The following is a 17,900-nucleotide window of genomic DNA, read 5'->3' as shown; positions in this document are numbered from 1 at the left end:
TGTAATACTTCCTCACGTTCACCAAAGACAGCTACGTCATCTGAAAATCTTGACATTGATATCCTTTCACATTGAATTTTAATTCCATTCTTAAACCTTTCTTTTATATCCATCACTGTTCCTACGAGGTACAGATTGAACAGTGGAGGGAAAAGGCTACATTTCCGCCTTACACTGTGTTTCGTCCGAGCGCTTCGTTCTTGGTCTTTTGTTCTCTTCTGATTGTTGTATAAAGTTTATATTATCTGTCTTTCTCCATAATTTACCCCTATTTTTCTCAGATTTTCAAACATCTTGCACCATTTTACACTGTCGAACAATTTTTCTAGGTCAACAAATCCTATGAGCGTGTCTTCATTTTTCTTCAGCCTTGCTTCAATTACCAGCTGCAAGATCAGAACCGCCTTTCTGGTTCCTTGGCTTTCCTAAAGCCAAAATGATCATCATCTAACACATCTTTGATTTTCTTTTCCTATCTTCTGTATATTATTCTTGTCAGCATCTTGGATGCGTGAGCTATTAAGCTGATTGTGCAATAATTCTTGGAGTTGTCTTTTCTTGCAATCTTCGGAAACGTGTGGATGATGTTTATCCATGTCAGGTGGGACACCACCAGTCTCATACAGTCTATTACACCAACGTGAAAAATCGTTTTGTTGCCACTTCCCCCAATTACTTTAGAAATTTCAATGGAATGATACCTACCCTTCCACCTTATTTGATCGTAAGTAATCCAAAGCTCTAAAAATTCTGATTTAATACTGGATACCCTACCTCTACCCTGTCAAACTGGAACCCTACCTCTATCCTGTCAAACCAGATCCCCTACCTCTTCCCTGTTGAACTGGATCCCCTATCTTTTCCCCTGTCAAATTGGATACCCTCTCTCTTCCCTGTAACCTCCTGTTTCTTCTTCCATCACATCATCAGGTAACTACTCCCCCCCCCCCTCCCCCCCTCACAAAAGCCTTCACAGGGTACTTTTCCCACCTATCTGCTCCGTCCTCTGCATTTAACAGTGAAATTCCCATTGCACTCTCAATGTTACTGGCCTATCTCTTAATTTCACTGGCTTTTTTTAGGGCACAAAACTGCTACAGTCATTAGCTTCGGAAAAGGTAAAAAAACCAAATTGGAAATCAGCAGTAATGGGAGCAAAACTCAGAAAGTGGGGAAACTAAAAAACAGAAGTATAGCTTAGAAAACTACTTGAGAATGCCATCAGCTGAGCGTGTGCCATCTGCTAAAATGGAAGATATATCAGGAGACAGCAGTAGACAGGTGCTTAATGGAGTAAAATAGGGGCACTCAAGTAAAAGGTGTCTCACCGTCCACAGTTGAGAGCAGTGGGGACAAAGTGAGGGAGGATCGCTACTTAAAAGATGTCGATGACTAAAAAGACAGTGCCCTATCTGGAGTCTAGTTAAAATTACCTCCTCCCGACGATGAGGTTGGGAGGAAGAGGTTCAAGCACAGGGAAGAGCTTTCACATCCCGCAATGTATTATTGGGAAGTGTAGACCAATGTGTGTGCCATAAAAGAGCAACACGACGACATAAAACACTCTGTAGACCAGCAAACAGCAGGTTGAAGAAGAGAGACTGCAGCCTAGGCCACTACATCGGTCGCCTCGTTTCCACGGATACCAACGTGTCCTGGGATCCAGAGGAATGTCACACAGATGCCCCCCAAGTGGAGCAAGTGGAGGCAGTCCTGAATCCGGTGGACCGGAGGGTGGACAGGGTAGAGAGCTTGGAGACTGAGGAGAGAGCTGAGCGAATATGAGCATATAATATACTGTATCCGCTGATGGCGACAGATGTATTGGACAGCCTGGAGAATAGTGTAAAGCTCCGCAGTAAAAACCGAACACTGGCCGGGAGGCCAAAATCGATTTGGGGTGTCACCAACAATATAGGCACTCCCAACACCAAATGATGTTTTTGAGCCGTCAGTGTAAATAAATGTGGCATCCTTCATTTGTGCGCATAGAGCAGCAAATGCCTGACGATAAACAAGAGAAGGGGTGCCATCCTTGGGAAGCTGACAAAGGTCACGGAGGAGGCAGGTCCGGGGGCAGAGCCAAGGTGGTGCTGTACCCCCAGTTGTCAAGAAAGATTTATGAAAGGGAATGCAGCAGTTGACGGAAGCGGACTCCCGGTGGTGGTAGTAGAGAGGAAGGGCGGCCTGCATACCCTAAATCCGAGGCGGCATCAAAAAAAAAGGTCATGGGCCAGATTAGCAGACATGGAAGACAGATGGCTAGCATAGAGACTCAGAAGAACAGCTCGCCTACTGGACAGTGCAGGTTCAGCAGTCTCGGCATAAAGGCTTTCCACAGGGCTGGTGTAAAAACTTCCAGACACTAAACACAATCCACAGTGGTGGTCGACTGAGTAGAGATGCCGAAGAATAGACGGCCGACCAGACGAGTAAACTATGCTTCCATAGTCCAATTTCAAGTGCACTAAGGTGCTCGAGAGGTGGAGAAGGACTACTCAGTCCCCTCCCCAGGAGGTATCGTTCAGGACACGGAGGGTGTTGAGGGATCGCAGACAGCGAGCCGAAAGATAGGAAACGTGGGAGGACCAGCACAGTTTTCTGTCAAACATAAGACCCAAGAATTTTGAGACGTCCACGAACGGAAGGTTGACAGGGCATAGATGTAGGGAAGGCGGAAGAAACTCCGTACAATGCCAAAAATTGACATAAACGGTCTTACTGGGAGAAAAGCGGAAGCCGGTTTCGACGTTCCAAGAGTGGAGGCGATCGAGACAGCCTTCAAGAAGTCTTTCAAGAAGGCTGGTCCGTTGAGAGCTGTAGAAGATCGCAAAATCGTCCACAAAGAGGGAGCCCAAGACATCGTGAAGGAGACAATCCTCAACTGGATTTATGGCAATGCCGAACAGTACAACACTTAGCACGGAGCCCTGGGGTATCCCGTTTTCTTGGGAGGGAGTAGTGTTCACCCGCACTTTAAATGTGCGGTCTGCCATAAATTCATGAATAAAAAGGGGCAGCCAACCTTGAAAGCCCCAAGAGAACAGTGTGTGGAGGATGCCTGTCCTCCAACAGGTATCGTATGCTCTCTCCAGATCAACAAATATTGCTACTGTTTGGTGTTTCCTAAGAAAATTGTTCATGATATAAGTGGAGAGAGCAACAAGATGGTCAACTGCAGAACCATGCTTTCGGAAACTGCATTGGGCAGGTGTTAATAGGCTTCGGGACTCCAGCCACCAGGCTAAACGGCAATTCACCATATACTCCAAAACCTCACAAACAGTACTCTTGAGAGAAATGGGGCGATAACTAGATGGGAGATGTTTGTCCTTTCCAGGTTTCAGAACAGGGACGACAATAGCTTCCCGCCATCTTCTGGGAAAAGTCCAAATTTGATTATAATGGTGAAGGAGGTCTATGGCACCTTGGGACTTACAAAGTTCTGGAGAGCTTTATCTGCAGAATCCTCACTGAGTTTTATACAGAAGAATTTTCACTCTCCAAGTAGTTCATACTTTTTGAGCATAAAACATGTCCCATAATACTGCAACAGATTGGCAGCAGCAACACTGTCCAATGTGCTATTCAATACTGCTTGTCATGGTTAAGTCCTGCTAAAAGCTATTATATTCCCCTCCCATTAACAACCTTTGTTGCAGTGCATCAAATCAGCATTTCCAAGGTTTCTTCTGATAAAAATGAAAACTTACAATGAAATTTTTGTTAAAATGTTGCCACTTCTACATTTGTTATTGTCGGTGTCATCATCGTCATCTTCAGACTGATTTAATGAAGCACTCTATGCTAGTCTATCCGGTGCAAAACCTCTTCATCTCTGCATGACTTACATAACCTACATCCATTTGAAACCACTTAATATGTTCTCCTCCTACAATTTTTACACCACACTAACTTCCATTGGCAAGATGATAATTCCTTAATGCCTCAGAATGTGTCCTATCAATCCATCTCTTCTTTTGGTCAAGTTGCGTCATAAATTTCTTTTCTCACCAACCTGATGGTGTCTTTTCATATGTGATTCATTCCACCTAGCTAATCTTCTGCATTATTCTATTGCACAACATTTTGAAAGCTTATATCCTAGTCTTGTTTAGAATGTTTTTGTCCACATTTCAGTTCCATACAAGGGCACACTCAACTCAAATACTTCATGAAAAAGACATTCTAACACATACATTTATATCAGGTGTTAACAATGAATTATTCTTTTTCAGAAACACTTTTCATGCTGTTGCCAGTATGCTTTTAATTTCTCTCTACTGCAGCCATCATCAATTATTCTGCTGTCCAAAAAGCAAAACACATCTACTACTATCAGTGTCATTTCTTAACCTCAGGCCCTCAGCATTGCCTGATTTTATTTGGCTGCATTCCATTACCCTCGATTTACTTTTGTTGATGTTCACATTATAATCTCTTTTCAAGACACTATCTGTTCCATTCCACTGCTCTTCCAAGTCCTCTGGTGCCGGTGAATGGCAAGGCAAATCTCGAAGTTCTGATTTCGTCTCCCTGTATTTACTACCACCTTATCACTCTCTCTTCTCAACTATGGCTTTCTTTTCATGTACGTTAACTCTTCTGACAGCAATGTGGTTTCTGTACAAACTGTAAATAACTTTTCACTCTGTGCAGTTTATCTCTGTTACCTTCAAAATTTCAAATATTGTAATCCAGGCAGCAGCTTTCTCTACATCTATAAAGATTACGAACATGGTTTGCCTTTCGTCAACCTACCCTCTTGGATAAATCATTTGCTATTTGAGCTCATATATTCATGAAGGGCTTCTCTTTTCTCCAAAGGTCTTTGACTTTACTGTTGGCAACATTTATCTTTTTAGTCATAATGTTTCTATAGCTTCACATTTCTCCTCCAGCCATCCCATCTTTGACATTTTTGCACATTCTGTTTCATTTCTTTTTTGAAAATGTTATTCATTTTTGCCACTTAATTTGCTGCATCTTTATATTTATTCCTTTTGTCAATTTAATTCACCATTTCACATTTTATCCAAGAATTTTTCTTGGCCTTGTCTCCCTCCTCTTACCCTCATACAACACCAATACGACAAAACCATACTACACACATCCATTGCAGTCACCTACACTCAACATGAACACTTAAAACACAACTCTCACACTTACAGTTACGTGGCTGAACTGACAATGTCATACGATAAACAAAAACAACAAGATCATGTGTGTGTCGGGGGGAAGGGGAGGGGGGGGGGATGAGAGAAAAGGGAGAGGGTGAAATACGGTGCCAGCCCATAGCCTACTCCTCAGGAGTAGCACCGAGGGGGCTGCCAATCTTCAACACCCCATCCAGATGGGCAGATCACAATCAACAGTGCCACATGCCCTCACTTGGGACTTACCCTCATACAACTGTGGAGATGTTTGGTATTTACACCAGGTAAATACCAATGATCAGGAACATCACACCTCTACCACTACCTCTCCCCCTACCCCCCCCCCCTCCCCCTTGCTGGCCAAATACTGGCAGTGAAAATTTTTCCTACCACGAGTATTCAAACCAGCTTACCCCTGGGTTGAATGCCATCACACAAGTGTGCTTTAGTGACCTCAGTCACAGAGGCGGGGAAGCAGAGCTATGTGATGAGGGGGACTGATGACCTCAGATGTTAAGTCCCATAGTGCTCAGAGCCATTTTTTATGTGATGAGGACAGCTGCATATAGATATTGTTCAAAACGAGACTAACTGTTAAGTGCTACAAAGTGGTGTACTAAAAGGTCCTGAATGGTATTTGATAAGAGTGAATAAAGTGTCAGTCAACTCTGCAAATCCAACAAAATATATCATCTAATGGCAAATATCATAGCACGCATATCAAAATCAGGAACACTTCTAATGATGTGTATTAAAAAAGAAAAATTATATCATTGGCAGAATTATTATGCTCTGTACAAAGAACAGCATAACTCACAAGACAAAACTTACCGCTTCCTTAAAGCCTGCAAATCGATGAAGTATGCCATTTTTCAGAAAAAGTCGTATGCCCCAAGAACCAACAAGTCTCTGCCAGTTTACAAGTTCCAAATCACTGGCATTTATCTGTTCAACTTTTCCAGTTTTACTGTTCTTGAAAATTATGTGTTGATCAGTTAACTTTAGTCGACCAAGACACTGCAACAAACACAATGCATGAAGTTAACAAATGTTTATTACAATAGGAGTAAATGAAGTTCATAAAAACAATTTAACAGTATTGTACCTTACCAGCCTAAAAGCTATATCAGTGGTTTCTTCAGTCAATGTAAACATATTAACAACAGACAAGAATTTTACTGATGAAGCTTGAGAAATATGGCTGCTAAAGAATTTGGGAACTTATATACCAATACACTTGGCTGAAAATGACTTCAGCTGTGAAAAATTGACAGCAAATCTAAGAAGACAACCAAATTTCCAACAAACAATGTAAATAAATGCACTAATGAAATAATTTAAACATGCAGACACTTAATGTTCACACTGCAAATACGTTTAACTTTCTTTACAGGATTGTATGCCGATACGTAACCTTACTGGCATACACAGCAGATGAATATAACCACACTTCATATAAATGTAATCTACATGTAACTGAAATGCACACGAGCATGCACATGAGCATTTACTTCTGAAGATATAAAAAGCTAAACTTCATGTTTACCAAGCATCTAGGTTTTTTGACTTACTTTGCCTCAAATTGCCTATAAGAAAATTGCCTATGGGATCTTTTTATTTTATTACAAGCTGCCAAAATGTGCCTTGCTAATTAAATATTAATAAAAAAGTGACTGATGCAGTAGAAATTATTACGTAATTTTACAATACAGTTGCAGTCCTCAAAACATTCCGCATAACATGGATAAATTTAGGTTGAAATGCCAAGCCAGTACATGGTCACTGCATGTCAAGTGGTTTAATTTTGGGAGAAGATCCTGCATGACCATCACAGATTTTGATGTAATTTTGTCTGAACATTTGCACATGTTCCCAATGAACATTTGTTCAGTTTTAATTTCAGCAGTGTAGTAGTTGTACAGATACAGTCATTTGTTTGGCTACATAGCACAGTTTTCAACAGTGCACCTCTGAGTTTTTGGCAACTTTTAACACATATCTCCAACAGTATTTTCTCGAATGAAACAAAACAAAGTCATCTTGTACAACTTTTTGCACTCTCTTACATGGACTAACAATTAAAAAAAAATCACAAGCAATTTTCATATAGATAATTTGAAGCAAAGCCAGGGGAAAAAATAACCATATGAAAGAAATGAAGTTTAGCTATTTATATATCCGGAAGTAAGTGCATGATAAAACTGAAACTTTGCATGTGATCATTAATCAACGCAAGGTATTATAACATAAAACTTCTTTCTCCTAATGCTTTCTAAAAGCTACAAATTGGGAGGTTGGCGATTTTTGTAAAATTTTAAAAAATGGGTATTTTCAGCCGACTTTAACAATAATTTTCTGCAAATTTGTTTTACGCCATTTTCATTAGAAAGGCCATGTTCTAAACCACCTAAAAACAGATTAGGTTTTGCAATGCAAGAGTGTAAGGCTATAAAAAATAATGACAAGGCAAAGGAACAGTGAAAAATCGTACATATTCTTCTTGCATTGAAATTAAATCTGACATTTATTATGTTTCAGAATTGTTCAATAGCCTCTGTGGAAAGCACAATCACAAGTGTTAATGAATAGGAAGTGAGCCTAATAGAAAAAAAGACTGGTCGAGAAACCTCTTCTACCTGTGGCGTGGGACACGTAGAAATGTAGCATCAGGCTTGAGACCCTGTGAAACAAACCCTTATCAGACTTGGGAGCCTGTGGCCACCAAGAAGTTCACTCCTGTCATCTGTTGCACTGCTTTGAGTATGGCTCCGCAGCAATGGAGACACCGGCCTCTCTCCCCCCTCCCCTCCCTCCAGTTTAAAAGAAGCCAGCAGCTTTTAAGCCACCATGGAGCAAAGCAACAAAATTACACCAGAATTAAACTAGCACATCAACAGCATTGCAAAATAAAAAGATGTATTGGAAATTTGAATTAACATGAATCCTTTCCCAAAAACTGTGAGGCAGACTGCTACGAACTCCGCCAAAATTTACACCTGTAACAATGCTGTAAAACCTGAAAGCAGTTTATAGAATAGACTGTGTTATAGCTGTTCTGCAACAGTTCTGCTACTGTGATCTCTGGTTCCTTGGTAATGCACAGTTAAATTTGACAATTACAGCTAGTTTCATTCTGTAGTTATTACAACAGAAAAACTGGCTGCAGCATATCAAGATGGGTTGCGACAAAAATGCCCCTTTTTTGTACATCTTCAAGTTCTGATTAGAGTTCACTTCCTACTCATCAGTACTGTTTATATTAACTCTCCCAGAAAGTGTTAAATATTAAAAAATGCCAGATTTAATTTGAATACAAGTGAAATATGAGTGCACTACACTGCACCTTTCCTTCCTCATTATTTTTTAGAGCCTTATGTTCTCACATTGTGAAACCAAACCTAGTCTTTTGGGTGGTTTAGAACATGCTCCTTCTAATGAAAACTGTTTACAAGAGTATGGATAAAACACTTTTTTTTAAACTGTCTGAAATCACCCATTTTTGATATTTTTACAAAAATTGTCAACTTTGCTTTCAGTTCATAAACTAATGGAAAGATGTACACGAATGAAGTTTTACATTCGAAGACCCTGTGTTGGTAAGTTATCACATGCAAAGTTTCAGGTTTATCATGCATTTACTTCTCAACACACAGAAAGCTAAGTTTCATATTTTCGAAGTTCTATGTTGTTGGGCTGACTTATGTCTCAAATCACCTATATGAAAATTGCCTTTGGAATCTTTATTTATTATTATTCTATTTAAGAGAGCGCAAGAAGGCCTACTTCTGCTTCCTTCAAGAAAATAATGAAGACATTATGTTTCAAAAGCTACAGAAAACTCAGGGGCACACTGCTCCATCATGGGATCATACAAATGGCTTTATTTCTGCATGTATCAAATTGGTGATTGTGAACATGTGGTCAGACCTGTGCATTTCAAAGCAGACAGGTGGTTTTCCTAGGTTCAATATTGCCACTTAAGTGATTATAGTCTGTAAACAAATATAACTCATATAGAAACCTACAACTTTTTTTATATGAACTGGGGCTAATTCAGAAAGTTAACAAGTGATGAACAAACTGTGTAAGATTAGATACGGTGAGCCATTTCCCTGCAACAGCAATCAAAACATTAGTAAGTTCATCATCTCAAACTGAAACAAATTCATTCACCCAGAAGAATCTTAATGAAATGAATTCTCACTGACAAAGCTGATGCTCTTATGATTGTAAGAATATAGGTACCAAAACAATTGTTTGTGGACAATCATGTTGTGCTTGTCACCGATGAAGAAGGTCCAAACTACATTATGCAAAAACTAATGGTGATATATACTAAATTGATTCTTGTTATACACAGAATATTTTAAATTTGGTGGAAACAATGACGATCTGGAACTAGAAAACACTCCTACTGAATAATGCAAGCAATATAAGTACTTTGGAAGTTTTGTATCAGAGAAGAAAGATAATTTAATTATTTAATTGGATTGATAAAAATCTACTCACCAACCAGTGGCAGAACACACACATAAAAGACGGTTGTAACCTGCAAGCTTTCAGAGCCCGTAGCTCCTCCTCAAGGCAGATGGGTCAGGTGTAAATTACCGCATGGGATGAGAAGAAAAGACTGATTGTTGGGGACTGCATCGGACGTGATTTGAAAACCTGAGAGCTTAGCTCTCCCCATGTGGTTAGTCTCCCCTGACTCGCAGTTCTGGGTGACTTTCCCAAAATTTATCCCTTTCCCTAGACGTCTCCAGTCCTTTTCCTTCGCCTCTCTTCCTTCCCCTTCAACCCTGCTGCCTGAAGGAGGCGGCACTGGCTCCGGAAGCTTGCCAATTACAACCGTCTTTTAAGCGTGTGTTCTGCCACCACTTGGTGAGTAGATTTTTTATCCATCCAATTAATTATTTTGTCAATAAATGACTGTTTTCATTGTTATAGAGAACTGAAAGAGAGAAAGATGCCCACCAAATACGTTAATCCTTGACAACTCCTCCTATTCCACAGATGAATTTCTATTATCGTGATGTGTGAAAGGTGGTGGATAGTGATATGTAAAAGGCAGCAGATAGGATTTACTAACTCACATTGAGAAAAATGCCAATCTTATAAATGCTCTGCATATTTACAAATTAATTTGGAATGTGGAAGTAAAATGACTTGGACTTGTTTCTCATCATAATGAGTCATCATACAAAACGGTCAATGGAAAAAAATTTGCTACATCAGTTAGTTTCATGTTGCATAGATCATTTGCACGATAAATTGTAATGATGCGGAACAAGTCTGTATACATTCACAACACAAGTGAATTTGTAAATATTGCTAAACGCTGACTTTATTTATTTATTTTTATGTGAGTTAGTAATTGTTACCCACCATCTTTTACACATTACAATGATAGAAATTCTTCTACAGAACAGGAGTTATTTTTTCATGTTGTTTTCAAATTTTACTTCGCTCAGACCGATTACTGATAAAAAATTTTCTGCTAAAAAGACCTTAATGTAGAATATTGAACGTCATTTTTATATGGTTTTTACTTACTCACATTATAGTTATTTTTCAACTGTGTTGGATTTCTTACAACAAACTTCATGAGGGAATAAATATAATGCGAAGCAGTAGTCAAAATGCCTAGCTCCTTAAATAGAGGTCTATAAGATGATAATGGTTAATCACAACATATATTCTTACCGCACATTATTGAACAATTAGAACTTTCTTTTTTGAAGGTGAGTTGCCCCATAACATTATTCCACACGACATTATTGAATGGAAATATGAAACATTTGTGAATTTATTGATTTGACTCTCTGCACCGATTCCAAGTGCAAATGTGGCTGAACTAACTTGATTTAAGAGATCCAAAATGTGCATTTTTTGGTTTACATTCTCATCAAAACAAACAAAATTTTGAATTTTCTCCTGTATTTAAAACTCCCCCACACTATGTTATGCTTATTAGTGTAGTGCCTTTAGATGTGTGGAACTGAATACATTGTGACTTTTTGAAATTGGCACGAGACCATTCACAGAAAGCCAGTCAAAGAACATTGTTTAGAATTTCTTGTGTTAGTGCATAAATGCCTGAGTTTATTATAATACTAGTGTCAGTTTTAAAAAGAACTAATTTTGTTTTATATTGCATGGAATTGTTTACATATATGAGTAACAAAAGAGGATCTAAGATTCCAACTCAGGGACCCACATACATAACTGACTTCCTCCAGTCAGAAGAATCTCTCTGACTACACTGCTTGAATTACTAAGTACAACTATCTGCATTCTTTTGGTTAGACATGAGACATATTTATTCAAATTCTCCATTTAATGAACTGGACTAATAACACAAAAATCAATACAAAGTTTAAAATACATAGAGCAACTAGAGTCAATTAGTGCTTAGGAAGCAATGTTCACAAAAGAACAGTGGGGTTGGAAGAAACTTGAAGCACACGAAATTGGCTAGTATATCAGACAAGCACCTCTGATATCAAGACCACAAATAAATAGGAATAAAGAAACAAGATATTGTATAAATATGAAAGAAAATATTACTGAATACTGTACTTCAGCATATGGAAATGAGATGGGAATAGAGGAACACCTACTGTTAGAAAAACCTGTAACTTCAGACACAAAGAAGATGATACTACTGATATCTGGATACAAAGGAATGGAATTTGTCATGAAAAGTATATTTAAAGGATAATGCTTGGAGTGAAATGAGAAATGAAGACTAATGCAGAAAGCAGTAAACACTTTAGAATCCCTACTACATCTGTTTTCATTAATAGTAAAAATTGCATCTAACATTTTTTTCTATACATAAACTGTCAATAATAATCGAAAATTTACCTATTCATGTTATGTCATAACAACAAAGCAACTTATGATGGTTACAGTAAGCCAGTCATCAAGCTAAACATTCTTTAGGATACTGCATTGCTTTAATACTGGTGGTCTTTTTGGAGGTGGACTGCCTTAATCTATTTTGAGTTGTGATCTGAATATGAAAACATCAGGTGTGCCCAAAAGAAGTTAACTAGTACCTTCTGTGAATGTCTTCAACATACGTGAACATTTTATCAGATAGGATCAGCAGCACTATGCAACTGTTCACTGCCAATGCAGCTGTGTACACGAAAGTATCAGTCAACGATTGTAATGAGTAGCAGATAGACAAATTTCCACTTCATCTACTGAACGGCAGCTGTCTAAATGTGGAGACCTGTAAGACAAAGCCTGCAACTTGAAAGTATCTAATTACAAGATTAATGGTGAACATGTTGAGCTCATCAAATCATGTATTTTGGATTAATACTAAGAAGCAATATGAAAGAAGACTGTAATGTAAATATACTATTAGAATAAGCAACCGGAAGACAGATTTGTTGAAAGGCTTCTGGGGAAGTGTGGTGCACCTGTAAAGCAAATCATGTCAATGTGACCAATTCCAGAATACTGCTCTCATGTTTGGAGCCCTTACTAAGTAGGCATGACACATCAAACTCAGACAGTAACACATCAGCGAGCCATACAAAAATGCAACAAATATTTTAGGAACTTACATGGAAATTCTTGCAAAGATATGACAGTTCGCACAAAATCTGGGGCGGTAAATTTGAAGAAGACTGTGGGAACTTCATGCTGCCACATGTATCTTGTTTAAGATTCATGAGAGAAATTTAAGAGAGATTAGGGTGTGAAAGAGGCATACAGACAGTTACTTTTCCCTCACTTAAGCAAATGCGACAAAAAAACAACAACAACCTGACAATTTTGGTTCGATGTACTTTCTACCAAGCATTGCACAGGGGCTAGCAGAGTATTTATGTAGGTTTTGATGTAGGATAATCCAGAAATCTACTAGAAGGCCTAAAGACAGTCAAGGAATAAAACAACAGCAATGGTTACTGCAAACATAAAACTCTCCCATAATTAATAATGGGTATTTTGGTAAAGATACGACAGAAAGCCAGTAGGTAAAATAAAGGCTATTGGTGAATGCATATCAAGTGTTTCCTCGCTTCATCTCACAGACTCCAAAAATTGAGATAGGCAAGTGCCTTGGAAGCTTTGCATCGGAGAGACTGACAAATGCAATCTAGACACACTGGTTGAACACTTTTCAAATAAACCCTCTTGTTAATTGAAACAAAAATGACAGCAAACAAGAAAAATGTACTCACTAGAGCTTGTAAGTACATTTCAACTATCAATGTCGTTTCTTTCTACATCTTGTTCCTTTTCCATTGTTGGTTGACATTTACAAGGCACTCCTCTTTGATTTTTAAAAAGTAATAAACAACATGTAAACAACCAGAGATTTGTCAATTGTGTAATAAACTGCTTTTCAAAAAGCATGTCAAAAATGGAATGAACGTAGACATCAGGTTATGCTACAGATCAATTTGACATCACACTTATACTTTGCATTCCACAAATTGACACCATCCTAACCTCGCACTACAATGCAAATCAGTCAGGACAACGGAGGCGTCCGATCCCACCCGTCGACTTTGACCCGTGACATAAGGGTGTTTTTTTGTTTGTGTGTGTGTGTGTGTGTGTGTGTGTGTGTGTGTGTGTGTGTGTCATCATGGAGTTTAGTTTATGAGTGTGTTGTGTTTTTAGATGTCGTCTTGTTGTGGATGGTGGTGTCCTCTGGTGGTATGTGTATGGTCTGCGTGGGGTCGACAGAAGCGTCCAATCCCACGCATCGGCTTTGACCCGTGACATCATGACGGCGCGGAGTTTGGTTTGTGAGTGTGGCGTGTTTGTAGATGACGACGTGTTGTGGTTTCTGGTGGTATGTTCAGGATTTTCGTTTGTGTGGTGTAATGGGCTCAGTTTGCTTTTGCTCATTATCCAGAATTGTTCGAGTGTCGGCTGTGTTTGTAGTGGAATTCGTTTAAGTGAGTTAACGATTTTGTCTGAATGTTAATTTAGTGTTGTTTGCTGTACATTATGTGGTAATTTTAGTAAAATTAATCGATTGTTGTTTTTGTTCAGGAATGGATATGACGGATAAAATTAACAGTGCGCAGGTCAAGTGAAGTGTTCGATACCAGTGTGAGGCTGTGTATGTTGATACTGGTATCAGGAGATGTTTTTGAGCTATATAGGCCAAGGGAAGTGTTGGATCCTAATTTATGGGATCGGGAGCTGCTGTTGAGCTATATAGCTCAAGGGAAGTGTCCGGTTCCTGATGATATTGTGTTTAGTGGTATTTGGGGAGTTTTGTGAAGTCGGTTTTTTCGTCGTTTTGTGTGGTTTTGTATGGGGGTGGGTGCCTAAATTTGTTTATATTTAGTTTGCCCCCACCCAAAAACACCCCATTATCCGCCCTTGTCCCGTTAGTGTCATTAGGCTTTTTGTGGAAAGTGTGTGTGTTTGTTTTCCGATGTATTTTCGTCCTTATAACGTGTACGTACCGACTTTATGTGCGCCATATTGGAATCGTGGTTTATGGTCATTTGCGCCATATTTGTGACGTCATGGGTCAAAGCAGACGGGTGGGATCGGACGCTTCCGTATTTCCTCTGCGTGTTGTTGTGTATTGGGTTCATTTGGGTGTCGGCGCTTGAGGTGTACATTTATCAGTCGTGACTGTTATAGAACAATGAAAATTAGTTTTAATGAGTTAAGAATTAAGTTTCCTTTGTGTTTATGTCATTTGATGTTATTGGTTTGCTGTTTGTCGCGCGGTAAGTCGTTTAATTCAATTTGCGATTTCTTTTGTTAGCTATGGATATAAGTTTAATAGTGCGCGTCTGCGGGCTGAAATGGAGGCGACATGTCTGTCATTAAGTATCTGCAACATTTTGGGCTTGTGGCGAAGATAGTGAAATGCGACGTACGCAAGCAAAATATGCGAGTTGGAGGCTTGTTTTGGTTTTGTGTATGTGTGATGTTCAGTGGTGTTTTTGTGTGTTGTTGGGTCGGTGTTATTTACTGCATGTGTTGGTGGTTCATATTTCGGTATTGGCACTTGTGGTTTTTTTTATCATCAGCTGTATTTGAGCTATATAGGTCATGGGCAGTGACCAATACCAATTTGTCATCGTAGCTATATGTGTTTTGGTATTATGAGCAGTTGTTGATCTCAAGGGAAGTGTCCGATTCCAATTTTTGTTGTTTTAGTTGTTGGTTTTGTGGTATCGGTAGTTGCGGTCTGATTATAATTTTTGAAGTACTAGGCTTTCATATTTCGGTATCGAAAATTGCGGCTAAGTAGGCGACAGGAAGTGACCGCTTCTCGTTGATAATGGAAGTGTAGCGGAATTTGGAGATTTTATGGTGTTGTGTGGTTTGGTATTGTGTGTGTGTGTGTGTGTGTGTGTGTGTGTGTGTGTGTGTGTGTGTTTTTTTATATTTAGTTTGTCCCCACCCAAAACCCACCAATTTCCCGTGCTGGCCACATTAGTTTGATTATGTTATTGGATGGAGATGTGTCTACTGATTTTATATTTATTTTCGTCTTTGTTGTCATATTTATGTAATGACGTCATAGGCGCCTTATTGGTGACGTTGAGAACTGATTTTATATTTATTTTCGTCTTTGTTGTCATATTTATGTAATGACGTCATAGGCGCCTTATTGGTGACGTTGAGAATGGTCGTTTCCGCCATACTGGTGACGTCTTGGGTTAAAGCAGACGGGTGGAATCGGCCGCTTCTGTAATCCCAATCAGTCTACCACTAAAACCAACATTTTAGGAGCGACTATTTCTAAAAATCTATGTAAACCCCTATGCGCATTCTGTACCACAATGTGATTAATTACAAAGGAAAATTAAATTATAAAATATTCGCTTTCCATAGGGTTGAGATCATAAAGTCGAATTATAAACATGCCTTCCAATACAGCAGCATGTCTTACTTTACACATCTCATCAAATATTAAATGTTTCTGACAAATCTGCTAATGTTTTGGTGCATATTATGAAAAACTACAGAGGAGGAAGGATGGGCTATCATAGCCTATGGTGCACATCTGTCAGTCTTCCCATGGTTTAACGTTACTTGTTACCAAAGATGACCTAAGACGTCCACATATGTAGCACAGGAATGGGGATGTACTTTCGTTGACATACAACTTCCCACCTGACCAGACGAGCAAAAATGGTGACCCAATTGCAATTTGAACATTATCATATGAACACATAATTGTCACTCGCAATCAGATTAGATTAAGTTTTCGTTCCACAGTCCCAAAAATGAAATGATTCTCGTGGGTGTGGAACATGTCAGAAACCATAACCAAAAACATAGAACATTTGAATGTAATATTCACTTTCTTGACCACTTGTCGCGCGATTGTCAAATATTTGAATAAATTACATTAAACTAGAACTGCTATTATTTACGTAATTAGTACACTGTCAGAATCAAGCATAGTTATGCACTTTCACAATTTTTTTTTTTACAAAGTACCTACTCTTCACTGCAGTGGCCATGCGGTGTCAAAACTGAAACCTAATAGACGTTTTTACTTAGGCTGGTCTAACAGTCCCAGTTAAGATATACAACCAAATAGCAGGATGAGTCGTCTACCAAAACGTCTTTCAAGGCATGTGTTAGCTGTGCTTTATCTGAAATGTAGTTTTTAATGCTTAAAGGATATCCTGCTTTCTCATTTAAGCTATGCGGCGACTAAAGAGCTACAAATTACATATTTCAAATTAAAAAATATCCTCATTCAGCACACAAAAAATTACAAACAGCAGTCTATTAAAACAGCTTACCATAGCGCCTTTTACTTCCGAAGAAATATCCGAATATTCGAGAAAATCCACCGTCATTGTGGATAATCCGTACTCACACACAAAAGACACAAATAATCACACACACATCCACTTCTTTCGGTCCTTGGGTACAGCTCCCGCTACTAGCATACACCACCAAAGTTTCTGTCACCAAGCTGTGAAAGATATTGCACTAGCCAGAGGGACTTGTGTCTAGGAACAGCAAATCTTGGTGCCGAGCACGTGATCGATCTGTAGAGCTCGACTGACTGTTCTGCAGCACACAGCGCCTCCAGGTGACAGCCTGTGAGAGCTTATACATTCGCAAAGGACAAGGAGCTGCTCGATTCATTCCTTACGAAATGCAAAACTGTATGTTAACCGCGTAGATAGCTTAAATTGTTTTAGGATCTAGTTTACGAAAATGAATGGCTTCACAAAAACAACTTCGAAAATATATCCCACAATTAAAAACATGGGTCAGTTCTCCCCAAATTAAGAGTAATTTTTCGCGATAAAATGTACCAGTTCTTATTATCTTAAACGACTAATACTATATATTTCTGGTTACAGAGGCCGAGCTGTTCTAGGCACTACAGTCGCAGGTTAGAATCCTGCCTTGGCCATGGATGTGTGTGATGTCCTTAGGTTAGTTAAGTTTAAGTAGTTCTAAGTTCTAGGGGACTGATGATCTCAGAAGTTAAGTCCCATAGTACTCAGAGCCATTTGAACCATTTTTGGTTACAGACGAGCAGATTGATTGGCTCGAATCCAGTGTTTATAAACAATGGCTGATCAAATATCATTGACACTGGTTTCCTTCATTAACCTGAACCTGAATTTTATCTTTAAGTGACGCAACTTTATGTAGTTCTCTCGAGAAGTTAGTACCTGACTAAAGCAGTTCACGAGTAGCTATGTATTTTTATGTAATGAATTTACCTATAACGCAAAGACTGTTGTAATCATATTTCACAATCATGGA

The 17,900-nt window shown here is 38.9% G+C and overlaps 1 protein-coding gene across 2 annotated transcripts in view; it reads right to left on the bottom strand.

Moving 5' to 3' along the window:
• The window catches only part of LOC124603563 (FACT complex subunit Ssrp1), a 91,221-nt gene extending 74,125 nt beyond the window's left edge, over nt 1-17,096 (bottom strand). Inside the window, exons 1-2 of one of the 2 annotated variants that reach the window (XM_047136406.1) lie at nt 16,916-17,096; nt 5,988-6,173 (exon numbers count right to left, since the gene is read on the bottom strand). In XM_047136406.1, the coding sequence (XP_046992362.1) occupies nt 5,988-6,173; nt 16,916-16,972 (243 nt within the window). In that variant the 5' untranslated portion in view covers nt 16,973-17,096. The remainder of the gene's footprint in view (nt 1-5,987; nt 6,174-16,915) is intronic. The other variant, XM_047136407.1, reaches the window with a different exon arrangement.
• Between the last annotated feature and the right edge of the window lie 804 nt (nt 17,097-17,900).

The sequence above is a fragment of the Schistocerca americana genome, chromosome 1, assembly GCF_021461395.2.
Source record: "Schistocerca americana isolate TAMUIC-IGC-003095 chromosome 1, iqSchAmer2.1, whole genome shotgun sequence".
NCBI classification, from domain to species: Eukaryota; Metazoa; Arthropoda; class Insecta; order Orthoptera; family Acrididae; genus Schistocerca; species Schistocerca americana.
This window is presented reverse-complemented; position numbering and strand designations above follow the sequence as displayed.